General features: G+C 40.4%; 1 protein-coding gene across 3 annotated transcripts in view; it reads left to right on the top strand.

The window, feature by feature from the left end:
- The window catches only part of Nvl (nuclear VCP like), a 78,441-nt gene extending 65,955 nt beyond the window's left edge, over positions 1-12,486 (top strand). For all 3 annotated transcript variants that reach the window (XM_029559008.1, XM_029559007.1, XM_008823714.3), the window contains 4 exons: positions 926-1,002; positions 3,258-3,346; positions 5,783-5,853; positions 9,413-12,486. In XM_029559008.1, coding sequence (XP_029414868.1) covers positions 926-1,002; positions 3,258-3,346; positions 5,783-5,853; positions 9,413-9,457 — 282 coding nt within the window. In that variant the 3' untranslated portion in view covers positions 9,458-12,486. The remainder of the gene's footprint in view (positions 1-925; positions 1,003-3,257; positions 3,347-5,782; positions 5,854-9,412) is intronic.
- The last annotated feature ends 2,821 nt before the right edge of the window (positions 12,487-15,307 follow it).

The raw sequence follows: 15,307 nt of genomic DNA, 5'->3' as shown, positions 1-15,307 counted from the left end.
GCGTAATAATTCATCTGTAAAACTAGAAATGTACAGCCAATTTTGAAAGAGATGTACCCTAGCTCAGAAAAATGTTATTGAATAGATTAATACTGTTGTAATGACATGCTTCTTTTAATTAAAAAAACAATAGCCTTATACAGGTGCCAAGGATCTGAGCGGAATATATGACTAGTAATAATCTGATACATAGAGATTAGAGACACATGCGCCAACATCTCAGGGTTATTAGCAAAATCAATGAGTCTTTCTGTAAGAAACAGTATATTTTAAAATGAAATGGAGATCTTTTTTAAAGGTTAAAAACTCATTCTCATTCAATTTTATGTCTTACAGGGTTTTCACTGAGTTCAATACTGTATAGCTGCATTAATTCAACAGTGAACCTAAAATTTTATGTCTTACAGGGTTTTCACTGAGTTCAATATTGTATAACTGTATTAATTCAACAGTGAACCTAAAGCTTTTATAGCCACTTTTGAAAGAGAAGTATTTTTGCTCTGGAAACTGTTGAGTATGTTAAAGCTGTAATGAAATGCTTCTTCTGAAAAATAAAGAATATATATAATAAAAAAATAATAATAATAAAATATTTTTTAAAAAATATATATATATAGCTAAAAAAAATAAGTAAATCTTTGAAGAACTTACGTAGTGTTTTCATCTGCCATGTAATCTAAGAATATTGCTAGTATGATTTGCATACATAATAGAACTTGTGTTTAGTGTTGAAATTTTGACACTCTTCTGATCCTTGTCATTTCTAGCATCTTTTATGAGCTGGAAAGAATTCACTCGAAAATACTGGATTTAGTTTGTTTTTTTGTTTGTTTGTTTGCTTCCTGTTTTGTTTGAGACACCACGCTAAGCTACAGGTGAGTTTTTAAATCTCAAAACAAAAAAAAATAATTTTTCTCTCATTTAGAATGGCACCAAACCTCCACTGGATGAAGATGTAAGTTTGGAAGCAATTGCCAGTGACCTTCGCTGTAATTGCTATACGTGAGTATTTAAGTCTCAAGTCTGTTAACCCTTTGGGGTACAGTTTCTTCAACAGGAAAGAAAAGGATTTCCTGGATTGTTGGAAAAGTTGAATGAAGTATCCTGGGTAGTATAGTGTCTGGCTGGTCCATGCTGCTACTTTCTCAGAGAACAGCCTGTGTGACCATTTGGTGGCTCTGAAGGAATTCCTGGGCTGGATTGTCATGTAATATAATTGCCGCACTCAAGCTTCCCTAACCACATTTCTGCTCTTCGCTTTTAGGTCTTTCAGAATATGTGAGGCATATGTTTTATCACTGGCTGCCTAATTATTTGTGTAGATCAGCACACACCCTGCAACAGCAGGACACCTGACATTCTGCCTTTTACTTTTATGTGTATGATTTTGTACTTTTTTCTCTCTCTTTCCCCATACGTTTTAAAGTAAATTTGTTGATTAGCTTTACCAGTTTTGGGACACAAGGAAGAAAAGAAACTCAAGTTTAACTGAGATAACTCAGCTTCTGTGTTTGTCCCTAAGACTCTTGGTATTCAGGATATGCTTTAGAGCAAAGCCAAACGATATTGGGATTTTCTCAAGCAAGTAAAACAAGCAAGTCAGTGCTTTCATCCTTGATGACTTCAGGGATCTGAAACTCAGCTTTACCAGTTTTGGGACACAAGGAAGAAAAGAAACTCAAGTTTAACTGAGATAACTCAGCTTCTGTGTTTGTCCCTAAGACTCTTGGTATTCAGGATATGCTTTAGAGCAAAGCCAAACGATATTGGGATTTTCTCAAGCAAGTAAAACAAGCAAGTCAGTGCTTTCATCCTTGATGACTTCAGGGATCTGAAACTCAGCGTAGAAACATATTTCCAAGAACATATTATTGAGGAGGAGGAGGAGGAGGAGGAGGAGGAGGAGTATAGGCACTCAGTTATTTGGTACCTGGAAATGAGGATTTGTCCAAAATTCTCAAACTTCCTCAGGAATCCCTATGAATCCTGTTAAAGCCATAGTGTTGCAAACTCCCAGTAAACCTCATAGGACTGCTGACTCAGACTGTTACCATTACTTGGAATAATTACATAAATGAAGTTGGTGTGTGTGTGTGTGTGTTTACTGAGGAGGAGGAGGAGGAGTATAGGCACTCAGTTATTTGGTACCTGGAAATGAGGATTTGGTTCCAAAATTCAAACTTCCTCAGGAATCCCTATGAATCCTGTTAAAGCCATAGTGTTGCAAACTCCCAGTAAACCTCATAGGACTGCTGACTCAGACTGTTACCATTACTTGGAATAATTACATAAATGAAGTTGGTGTGTGTGTGTGTGTGTTTACTCAGCTTTGTATTTTCCCCCATTTATGGCTCTAAGCTTACTATAATTTTTTTTTTTTTTTTTTTTGGGTCTTTTTGAGACGGTCTCCAGTTGACTTGGAACTCACTGTGTGGACCAGGCTGGCCTTGAACTCACAAAGATCCACCTGCCTCTGCCTCATGAGTGGTGGGATTAAAAGTGTGCGCCACCACACCCAGCAGCTTACTATAATTATAATAAATGAACGTGCTAGTCAATACGTCCACCATAGTACTTACAAGGCTCTATGTATGTGCAGGTATATGTGTAGGCCAGAGAACAACTTTGGGTGTTCCTTTGGAAATGCCACCTTGTTCGGTGAGATAGTGTTTTTCTTTTTTCTTTTTTCTTTTTTCTTTTTTTTTGTCTTTTTGTGACAGGGTCTCCCTGTAGCCCCAGCTGTCCTGGAACTCACTATGTAGACTAGGCTGGCCTTGAACTCACAGAGATCCACCTGCCTCTGTCTCCCGAGTGCTGGGATTAAAGGCGTGTACCACCACGCCCGGCTAAAATAGGGGTTTTCTTTAGCCTAGACCTAGAACTGGTCAGGCTGGGCTAGCTCACTAGTGAGCCCCAGGGTTGCCACCTTGTCTGACAGCTCTTCCCCTTTTCTGTTTTCTTTATTGTGTTCTGGGTTGAGCTCAGGTCATTTCCCCAGCTGATTGGACGTTTTATATTAGTATCTACAGCAAGAGGAAGCGCATGTTTATTTTCATTGTATCACATCATGCAAAAGTCTGTCTTCTAAAGGTTAAAAGTACTTGACGTGAAAACTGAAAAGCTTCTTTTGTACTGATTGCAGTCTGTCCCATGTTTGCTGGTCACTGTCTTTCCTCGTTGTTAAATACATGATAAATGAAAATCTTCCTAGGCTTTGAGAATAGCTGGAAATGTATAAAACACTACTTTTATTACAGGGGTGCAGACCTTTCTGCTCTGGTACGAGAAGCTTCTCTCTGTGCCCTGAGACAAGAGATGACAAGACAAAAGAGTGGAAACAGAACAGGTATGAGTCTCTGCAGCATCTCTCCATTATAGTTGATCACTCTAAATATTTAAAGACACTGCTACCCTCTAAAATGATCCTTTTCTTGCATCTTTGTGTGCCGTAATAAGTTGACTTTTTAAAATGAGACCTTTAGAATCTGTCTTAGAATATTAAGTGATCGCTGTTGCTAACAGCTAAGACAACAGTAGCTTTATATAATGTGTTTCTAATAAGCAACATCGTATCTTAGCGGCAAATGGGTCCATTTACTGCCTTCATCCTGACTTTGCTACTTAGCAATTTTAGAAATTCTCATTGTTTTGTTAAGGTGGAAATTTAACCTAAATTCAAGAGATTAGAAATACATGAGAAGGGAAAACTTGCATATATTGAGACTTTCCTTTAAAATAAAAAGTCGGAGCTGGGCATGGTGGCACACACCTTTAAGCCCAACACTGGGGAGGCAGAGGCAGGCGGATCTCTGAGTTCAAGGCCAGCCTGGTCTACATAGTGAGTTCCAGGACAGCTGGGGCTACAGAGAGACCCTGTCTCAGAAAGACCAAAAAAAAAAAGTCAGATGCCATCCTGTAAACTTGGTGGTAGAGCGCTTTCTTACCATGTGCAGATCTGGATTCTATCCCAAGCATCACAAAAATCCATGAATTGGGACTTTCAGAACATGTTTGTCCTATCCTTCACACTTGAAGGTTCCGTTTTGTTTTAATTTTTGTATGTGTGTCTGTATGGGTGAATATGAGGTCCCCACAGAGGTCAGAACCCTATTCCTTGGAGCTAGGGTTACAGGCAGTTATGAACTGCCTGATGTGGGTACTGAGAACTGCTCATCCTCTAGAAGAGCAGAAAGTGCTCTTAGCTACAGAACCATTTCTCCAGCCCATTTGACAGTATTTTTGATGTTAATGTTTGGGGGGTGGCAGTGGCCAGAAAAGATTCATTTATTATTTTGCATTCCTCTCTGCCAAGTATAGAAGTAACCTTTAAGTGTAAAAGAAACCTTTACTTTGTCTGGGTGTTCTGAGATGCTGTTTTGTACTTCTGTGCCCTCAGGGGAACTTCAAGTACTAATCGCCTATTATTTAATAGATATCCAAAAGGTGTCTTTTATTTATATTCATTTTCCCTTCTTTATCATCCATAAATTCTTTTTTTTTTTTTTTTTTGGTTTTTTTTGAGACAGGGTCTCCTTGTAGCCCCAGCTGTCCTGGAACTCACTATGTAGACTAGGCTGGCCTCAAACTCACAAAGATCCACCTGCCTCATAAATCTTTTTTAAATTGATTTTTGTTTTCTTGATTCCATGCAATAGGGCTCTTTTGTGAATCTTAAAGCTAAATTTTCTTTAGCTTAGGTTTATTATTAGGAAAGGAGGGTTTTTTTTTATTAGATAATTTTTAAGATTCAGTTATCTGAACTTTTATTATAAACTATATTCAATTGCTTTTGAAAGTAAATGCTAATGGGCAAAAATAGAACATTTTAGGAAATAAAAATCAGAGCCAGGTGTAGTTATATACCTGTAATCCTAATACCCAGGAAACTAAGGCAGAAGGATCTTAAGTTCAAGGATCACTTATGAGATTCTGTCATTCCCCCCCCCCCAAAAAAAAAACAGCAACAGAAATCTTAACAAAATGTGGAGTACTACTTATGAGATGAATCTGGTGAGTAGAAATTAACAGGCCTCTTTCCATGTGTTGAAGTTGTTACTTATTTTGTCTGAATGTTGTTTCTATGTACATAGAACAGATTCTCACATCTTTGGTGTGCTATAGCCTGTGTTTCTAGCCATCTGGACTTTAGGGACTTTGTACTAATATCTCACCAAAACCAAAAGTCAGTTGGTCATCCAACTTCTATTTGACATGTTCAGAAACATAATTACTTTATATGGGTAAATATATTATTGTACTGTCTGTTTGCTATTTAATTTCCTCACCTCATAAAGAATTATAAACCAACCAATCCAGTGTTGTAATTTGTATTTCCTTTGTATTTTTGCCTTTGAGGGGGGTTCCAGGGTCTGTTATTCAGCAGTATAAATTTATGTCAAGACTATATCCTTGGGGAATAATAGGTACTCTTGTTATTTCCAGTTCTGATTGCTCATCTCTTTCCTCAAGGCAATTTCACCTGCGACCACAATGATAATTTTTGGTTCTGTCCACAGCATGCAAAAATCTGAGTTCAACTGTTTTTCTTGATTCCTGAGGGACCTGGCTGTCAAGCAGTACCAATCCTGACTCCCTGAGTAAAAGGCAGTGATACTCAGTGAAGAAAATGGCCATAGCCTTTGGCAGGACTGTGGAGGGGTATATGTAAATGTGCTTGAATAGAATCTATCTGATCACTCACCTCAGTTTTGCCTTGAGGACTTAGATGTCTTTCAAGTAAGGGTACTATACTGAGATGTAAGTGTATGTCTTTCCTTTACAGACAAACTTAAGATTAGTCATACACACTTTGAAGAAGCTTTCAAGAAAGTTAAACCATCTATATCAGTAAAGGTGAGAAACAGTCCTCAGTATCTAGAACTCATGTTTTGTTTTGTTTTGTTTTGTTTTGTTTTTTTGAGACAGAGTCTCCCTATAGCCCCATCTGGCCTGAGACTCAGAGATCTCCTGCCTCTGCCTCCTGAGTGCTGGGATTAAAGGCATGCACCACCATGCCTAGCTAGAACGCATGCATTTTATTTTATTATTATTATTATTATTATTATTATTATTTTGGTCTTTTTGAGACAGGGTCTCCCTGTAGCCCCAGCTGTCCTGGAACTCACTATGTAGACCAGGCTGGCCTTGAACTCACAGAGATCCGCCTGCCTCTGCCTCCCGAGTACTGGGATTGAAGGCGTGTGCCACCACGCCCGGCACATTTTAAATTTTTAATTAATTTCATTTTATTATTTTTCTTAAGGACAAAGTGTCCCCCCCACCCCAGCTTTAAACTCATGAGCCTTCTGCTTCAGCATCCCAAGTTCACCACCATATTCAACTTTGTTGAACCACATGATGGTAGACTGAAACTAAATGTTCATACAATGAATTATGAGAAAGCTATTCTAAAGACTGGAAAATATCTTCCAATCTCCCAAATACATTGTTATATACAAAGTATAGGAATTAGGTCTGTGATATGCTGTTTATGTTTAAAAACAAAAAAACAGTGAATTACAGTATTTGCTTTTATTTCTAGAAGGAAGATACAAAAATATACATTGCTTGCTTGAAGGAAATTGCAGTATGGGAGAGAAAAATGCTTTTTCCCTTCTAAAGTGTTAAAATGTATTTTAATTTCTATAATTTATCTGTTTTTAAATTCTTTTTACATTTATTTATTATGTATGTGTCTGTCTGGCACACATATGAAGGTCAGAGGACAATTTGCAGAAGTCAGTTCTTTCCTTCCACCATGTTGATCCCAGGTATAGAACTCAGGTCATCAGACTTGATGACAAGCACCTTTACCCACTAAACCATGCTTCTGGCCCGAGTATTATATAATTTTTAACACTTACGGTCATTTTACCTATCCAGAAGAAAACTTTAACCCAATTGGCTTTGTGTGTTTGTTTGTTTAGCGTTATTTTGTTTTCTTTTATGTAGCCCAGGTTGATTTTTGACCTCCCTGTCTAGTTGAGGATAGTCTTGAACTTCTGATCTTCCTGTTTCTACCTCCTAAGTGCTAAGTTACAGGCAGGTATCCACCACACCTTGCTTTATGTGATGCCAAGGATTAAAACTAGGGCTTTAAGCATGCTAGGCAAGCACTCTACAAACTGAGCTACATTTGCAGCCCATTTTATTTGTTTGTTTGAGACAGGGTCTCATCATGTAGCCTGGATGGCCTGGAATTCTGGTATAGACCAGACTGGCCTCCAGCTCACAGAGATCTTCCTGCCTCTGCTTCCTGAGTTCTGGGATTAACTAGCTCCTGTTTGTGGTTTCATTCTGTAGCCCTGGCTGCCCTTGAACTCATGGCTATCCTCCTATTTCACCGTTCTGAGTGTTCAGATTACAGGTGTAAGCCACCACACCCTGCACACTTAGCTTTTTAATTTTTTGTTTATATTTTGTCTGTGTGTGCGCATGCACGTGCACTCACACACTTTTAGGCACATGTATGCCGTGGCATATACGTGGAAATCAGAAGACAGGAGTTGGTTCCCTTTTTTCGCCATGTTTGTTCTGAGGATTGAACACAGGTCATTAGGTCTGACAGTAAGCATCTTTACCTGCTGGCTGTGAAACAGATTTTTAAAGGGCTAGAAATAAATGAAAACACATGGCAATTTTTTCTTGGGGATAAATAGGAAGTAGAATTGCCACCCAGCAATTAAAAAGTTACTGTGGGGGCCAAAGAGATGGCTCAGGGGTTAAATGTGTACTCGTGTTGCAGAGGGCCCAAGTTCAGCTCAAAGCACTCTAGTCAAGGGTCTCACAACTGCCTGTGCCGGTGCTAGCTGGCCAAGATGGACAGTACCTGAAAGGGGGAGTGAGGATTGAAAGAAAAAACAAGAGACAGAGAAGATACTTGGGAGGACTGTCAGTAGAGAGCTTCTCACTGAACCTAGAGCTTGCAGACTTTGTTTTTCAGTACTGACTGCTGGTGCCAGCCGGCCTTAGGTGAACAGCACCTGAAAGGGGGAGTGAGGATTGAGAGAAAACAAGAGACAGAGAAAAGATACTTGGGAGGACTGTCAGCAGAGACTGCAGCCCGGCTTTATTTTAGCTCCACCTTTTTATACAGTAGAACATCAGAGATAGCCACCGTTTGCTTCACTCAATTAGCTTCAACAGCTGTTTTTCCCACCTGTATCTGAGGGTCAAGGAGCTGTCAAATACTTGTTTTGTGAGCTCCACCATATAAACACATTCCTCCTGATTTGGCAGATTAGGTACTGGTGTGCAAAACACAAACTCAGTAAACAGGCCTGCCACAGCTTATGTACATAATGGATTAACAGCTCCCGACATGCCTGTAACTCCAGTTCCAGGGAATCTGATACCCTCTTCTGGCTTTTGCAGGTAATTGCACTCACGCATATACCCCCACACAGACACAGGCATACACAGTCAGAGTTCAGTACACGCTTGCTGGGATGATAGAAATTTAAAAGATTAACCACATCAAGGGAGGCAAGGACATGAGACACTAGAAATTCCATATATTGTTACAGGAAGCATATGATAGAACAGAAAGAATTGTAAACTATTCTGGCAGTTTCTTGGAAATGTTAAAACACTTCAGAATTCTGCTTTTGCCCTCTGTTTCTATCCTGATCAGTATAGTTTATAATTTTGCTTTCTTCATTACTTAGATGTAGACTCAAATGCTTCTAGACCTATTTTCAAATTTCAATAGACAACTAGAAGTCATGGCATTCCCTAGAAAGGAGCGTGTGAAGACTAGATACAGGAGGCAAGGCAGGCTCTCTGTCCTACAGCAAGCAGACTGCTATAACCAAAAAGGGCTACAGACTGGGGCTTAGACAGCAGAGACTCTGTTTCTCACCATTCTGGAGATCAGACATCTAAGATCAAGATGTTGTCAACAGGGACAGCAAAATGGCTCAGGGGATAAGAGCACTTGCCACCAAACCTGGCAACCTGAGTCCAATCCTTAGAACTCAAATGGTAGAAGGAGAAAACCAACTCTTTGCAAGTTGTCTGTTGACGACACACATGTATACACAAACACACACACATTGATTCATTAAAAATACTCTCTTTCAGCTATTGTCTTGTCAGAGTTCTGAGGTGTCTGTCCTTGCAAGTGGCTCCTCTCCTTGTGTGTGTCTCCACATGATCATCCCGCTGCATTTCTGTGCCCCCACTTGCTCTTCTTACAAGGACTCCAGTCTTTTGGAATTAAGACCCACCATTATGGCCTTATTTTAGTTAGGACCTTATTTTGACCTAATCACCTCTGTGTAAGTCTTATCTCCAAGTATAACCACACTCTTGAGGTCCTAAGGGTTAGGGCTTCAACATGGAAACACTGAAATTACACCACCCATTCCATAACCAGTTCAGCAGCATTGTATGTTGCTTTCTGTCCTCCCAGGAGCAGATGATGTATGAAGCTCTGAAGAAGGCGCTCAGCGAATGACAGCCCAGCACCCTGCATGCTGGTATCTAGTGTATGGGACTGACTGAGAACCACACTCACTCTGACGGATCTGCTTTTAGCTTGACACAGATGTGGTTTCATTGTAAGCATCTTAATCAAATTAATGAGACCAAGCTGGAGCTGAAGATTATTCTCATCTAGCCAGCCTTGTGGGAACACTTCCTACTTCCTCTTTAAAAAAGGGGGGGAAGAACTTTATTCTAATAAAATTTTAATTTGAACCATCTTAACCATACACAAAAGTTACAAAGGACTATTTCCCCTGAGCAGTGTCCACCTGGCATCCCATCACCCCAGATAATACTTTTATGTAGGTTTCCCGCACACCAGGATCTTTTCTGCATAACCAGTCATCAGAAACGTTGACCCGTTGCTACCATATAATTCTCAAGTTCCAGTCAAGCTTCTCCAGCTGTCACAAAGTCACAGCAAAAGAATCTAGTTTAAAACGAGCTATTGTGATGTGTTGAGTCTTTAGCTGCCTTAAAGTGTGTAAGAGTTTCTCTTTAGAAGTTCATGAAATTCTCAGGTAAGTGAATGGAACTAGATACTGTTATACTATGTGAAGTAACATAGTTTTAGAAAAACGAGTGAAATGTGTTCTCATTTGTGGATATTAACTCCAGATCCCTAGATGTGAATATATATCCTGATGTAACCACAGGAGCCAGAAAAATGGAAAGGAACCATAAGGATAAAGAGGGAAAAAGAGATTGAGAGAGGGGAATCGTAGGAGGTGTTACAAAGGGAGAAAGTGGGGTATTTTAACTGGGGAAGGAGTAGAAAGGGTTATACAGGGGGTGAGGAGAGACAAAGAATGTTTAGATGGCATGAAAAACTAGAGGAAAATGTATTAAGTCAAAGTCCTACTGAAAAATACCCATACAATATATTACACAACAGTATGTGTATAGCTGAAGGCTATGTAACAGCAACAAAAAAAGTGCCAGGCAGGGGAGACCTCCGTTCCAGTTATTGGTCAGGATAGTTCGAGACACTCCCAAAATAACACGGGCTATTGCCACAACCCATGATTGCTTCTTAAAACTTGAAAGTAAGACACTATTGCCAAAGACAGGCCATGCTTCCCACACAGGACCTGGAGCGGTTGAACTGAAACACCTGGAAGCTTCCTTCCTTGAAGACAAGCTCTTACTGTATCAAGACACTATACAAGCTGCCAAGGGAGAAAACCAATCAGTGGTCCTATCCAGCTGTGAAGCCTAATAAGGACAGCTGAGTCCGCAAACTATTGCTCTTGGTGCAGTAGGGGCACTTTTATCTTGGTGTTAAGCAACAGCTCTCTAATTGGAATTAAAGCTGGCTCAATGGGAGAGAACACGTGTGTTCCTGTAAACATAGCCAAATACACGTGGCTGGAGATCATAGATCCTAGGGAGAAAACCTAATTTCTTCATTCTAAATATCCATCCTCATATTTACAGGCAAGTATACCTTTCACCCCTCATCAAAGAAGCTGCTTTTTGCAACAGATGGAGACTGTTTCAGAGTCCCAGAACTGGTCACATGTAGAGAATAAGTGTCTGAGATGCTTAATCCTAAGTGACACATCTTCAATGCAGCCTCCACACATACGATGAATGCATCTCTCAACTCTGATCATCAGAGAAGTTTCCATATGCAGCAGATGATGATTAACACAGGAATCCGCAGTTGGCCAATATGCAGAACAAGAGGCCACAGAGTACTTATCTCTAAGTAGGACACCTATTTCAAGCCTCTACTTCCCAAGGCTCAGGCACCATTGTGGAAGAGGAGGTAGAAAGATTGTAAGAGCCAGAGGGGGTGGATGACCACAAAGAAACAGTCTTAACAGACAGCTGATCAGTTACTCATCTGAACTCAGTAGTAATGGTAATAGCATGCCCAAGTCTTGTGTAAGCTCAAACCAGATAAATCCCAGCATAGCCCTGGGGAAGTGGGTAAGAAAACCCAACCCAACCTGAGGAACTTTGGGCAACTGATGTCTCCTGGGAGGGAGAAAGACAGTCTTACATGGGTGGGACTCTTGGTGGGCCAAGTGGATGGACCCACACTGAAGGACATTTGGGGTCACAAATCAGACTACAGTGTGTGTGTGTGTGTGTGTGTGTGTGTGTGTGTGTGTAATATACATATGAGAGTACACTGAATTAGGTAGTGGGGGGAGGTGTGGGTAGGGTATCAAACTGTATGAAAATTAGAAAAAAATCAGTAAATTTTTTAAATTTTTTGTTTTGAGACATTTTCTCTTAAGAATTGGCCACCCAACATTCCCATCGCCCCAGATATGCTTTCACGTAGGTTTCCTGCATACCAGGGTATTTTTATCCTTAACCAGTCATCAAAAATGCTGACCCATTCCTACCAGCTAATTCTCAAGTCAAGCTTCTCTGCCTGTGGCAAAGTCAATCACAGCAAAAGGATCTAGTTTACAGTAATCTGTTGAGTCTTTAGTTGCCTTAAAGTTTGTAAGAGTTTCTTTTTTGAAGTCCATGGGCCAGTGACTAGGAGATTGCCTTGGGATACCTTTCTCTGATATTTCTTCATGATTAGAACCAAATACTACATTTTATGAAGATTATTGTGAATAGCACTGTTCTCTGCATCCTATCAGGTAGCATGTAATTTCAGTGTGTTCTGTTACTTGCGATGGTTGCTATGATCACTTGATTCAGGTGGTTCTGTCAGGCTTCTTGTACCAGGGAATTAACCCTTTTTATTTTTATTTAAATTTACACTATGTTGTGCGAAGGTATATTCACTTATAATATCTGTATTCCAGACCCATCATATTAACCACATTTTTCAGTGTATAACTTATCTATTACCATCTTTGATGTTCAGATGTCTCAGATTTGTCCTTTCCTCTTGGCCTCCGTGTCTTTCATGAGTTTCTAAGCCAGTGTTTTATGACGAGTTTGATTGTGTCGTGATTAATGTCATCTAATCTTTTATAGTGTTGTTTGCTGTATATTGATATTATATAAACAGATCCGGTTATTTCATGTTCTTTCTAAATTTTTACTTCATCTCATTCTACAAACTCTGAGGCTACTTTTAAGAGTGAAATTAGTAGCCAGACATGGTGGTTGCATGCCTTTAATCCCAGCACTTGGGAGGCAGAGGCAGGCAGATCTCTGTGAGATTGAGTCCGGCCTGGTCTACATAGTACGTCCCATACCTTTATTTCCAGCACTCAGGAGACAGAGGTAGGTGGATCACCGAGTTTGAGGCTAGCCTGGTCTACATAGAGAGTTCTAGGCCAGCCATACCTACATAGTGAGATCCTATCTTTAAAAAATGAAATGATGAAATGGGCCAGTGAGATGGTTTAGTAGGAAAAGGTGCTTGGCCACCAAGTCTGATGACCAGAGTTTGAGCACAGGAACTCGTACATTGTAGAATTAATTACTGTCTCACACAATAAATGTTGCAAATACTTAAAGAATAAAATTGGAAAATATGAAATCAAATTAGGGTTACAAACGTCAACCAGACAATGGTTCCCTGCCCCCCTCCCCCATTTTTAGGACCTTACAGAAGGTCACAGACTGCTGAAGAGTTTGAATATTGGTCTTGTTTTGAGACAGGGTCTCCCTGTAGCCCCAGCTGGCCTGGAACTCGCTATGTAGACCAGGCTGGCCTCGAACTCACAGAGATCTGCCTGCCTCTGCCTCCCGAGTGCTGCGATTAAAGGCATGTGCCACAAACACCTTATATGCATGTATGAAATTCTCAAGTTTTTGTAAAAGTTGAAAAAAGAAAAGCATGCTAAAATGTGTATGCGAGGGTTATTCTTCACTGTCTACTTGACTGAATTTAGAATCATCTAAGAGGCACATCTCTGGGTATTATCTATAAGGGTTTTTCCAGAGGTTTAACTGGGGAGAGAAGACCCACCCTGAAAACGAGTGGTACCATCCCAGGGGCAGAGGGCCTAGAATGACTAAAAAGGGAAAAAGGAAGTGTGCTGAGCACCATCGTGCACCTCTTCCTGCTTCCTGACTGTAGAGGTGATGTGACAGGAGCTTCACTCCTACTGCCACACCTTCTCTGCTATGATGGACTATACCCTGAAACCTGGAGTCAAAATAAATATTTTCTACCTTAAAAAGTTTGAATATTAAAGACACCAAAGAGGAGAGTGCTATAGGATCCCAAAAGAAACCAAACAGGACAGAAAAAAGCAAACTGGATCAGTAGAAATAGATGACTTAAGGGTGAAGGGGAAAATTAGAAGCACACACCAGAAGACCTTAAACAGTGAATTTCATTATTTATTTTATTATTTTTGGTGAGACAGGGTCTCCCTGTAGCCCCAGCTGGCCTGGAACTCACTATGAGACCTTGAACTCACAGAGATCAGCCTGCCTCTGCCTCCCGAGTGCTGGGATTAAAGGCGTGCACCACCACACCAGGCCTTCATGTTGTGTTTATTATCTGTCAGATGAAAAGCCATCTGACATCAAAGATGAGAAAAGGCAGAGGTCTTCCTGACTACTAAATATTGGGTCGAAGTACCAACTTTCTGGTAGCCTAGACTAAATATAGATCATGCAAGGGATGACAACTGTTTGAGTTAAAAAGAAGGCAACTAGTGAACAGAACATAGATACTACCAACATCTTTGCAAATTCTTGTTTTGTATTTTGAGACAGTCTCGCTGTGTAGACCAGGTTGACCTTGAACTCACAGAGGTTTACCGACCTCTCCCACTCAAAAATAGATTTGTTCAAGGGGACTTGCTAATACCGTCTGAATTCTAGTCTGTGGATAACTAACTTTCCTCCTGTGAAAAAGATGCCTGTGTCCAGAAACATCTGGAAAGACATCTGCTATACTCATTGTCAAAGGTTTGCCCATTTTAAGAAGTATAATTTGCACCAGACACTGCTGACCTGATGGGGAACAAGCTCAAAACTTACAGCCTAATTTGGTCTAGGGCTGACATTGCTAGTTTTTCCATGTTATCCATTCTCCTTTGTTAGCAAGGGCTCTTGCAGGGCTGGAGAGGTGGTTAAGAGCACTGGCTGAGCATTGGCTGCTCTTGTAGAGGACCCAGGTTCGGGTCCCATCACCCATATGGCAGCTCATAACTGTTCATAACTCCAGTTTGAGGGGATCAGACAACCTCTTGCCTCTGCAGGTTTGCATGCATGGTGTACTTACATGCAGGCAGAACACATACACATAAAATTAAAAAATAAAAAACACAAAAGCCACAGAACTGGAAACAGCCCAAATATCCATCATTAGTAAAACAGATTAATATTTTCATGCCCCAGAACATGACCAGCCAGCCATGACAAATTCCAAGGGGCCACTCATTAATGGTCAGTGGAGGAAGCTACCCCCTAGGTCATCATCTATAATCTTACTATACAGGTACATCAGCTTCCAATAATGTGATAGATACATTTAATAAGAGATGTATCTCAAAGTTTGGGTTTTTTTAACTTTGTTGGAAAGCCAGTAGTGGATGATACTCAGGATGCTTAAAGTAGTGGTAAGCTGGAGCTCCTAGTCAGGCACATCATCACCAGAATGAGTGTCTAAGCATAAAAATCAAAAAGGCAAAAGTTTTGATGCTGTTTTAAACAGGTGGGTGGTTGCTTTTGGAGTGGCTAGAAGATATGAAGTAGAGGGGACTCAGAAGTGCTGGTAAAACCTTGGTTAGGTATGTTTGTTCAGGAAGTTTCCTCATGACAGGCTCATCTGTCCTCTCATGCAAGAATCCTTGAAGCCCCACCATTGCAACTTAAAGATGAGAAACCCAACCAGGGGTTGGAAAGTGACCTGCACAGGAGTGTCCACAAGTAGTACTCA

This window comes from Nannospalax galili, unplaced genomic scaffold, assembly GCF_000622305.1.
Source record: "Nannospalax galili isolate Female #2095 unplaced genomic scaffold, S.galili_v1.0 scaffold368, whole genome shotgun sequence".
In the NCBI taxonomy this organism is placed as follows: domain Eukaryota; kingdom Metazoa; phylum Chordata; class Mammalia; order Rodentia; family Spalacidae; genus Nannospalax; species Nannospalax galili.
The sequence above is the reverse complement of the archived record's forward strand: the minus strand, read 5'-3'. Positions and strand labels throughout refer to the sequence as shown.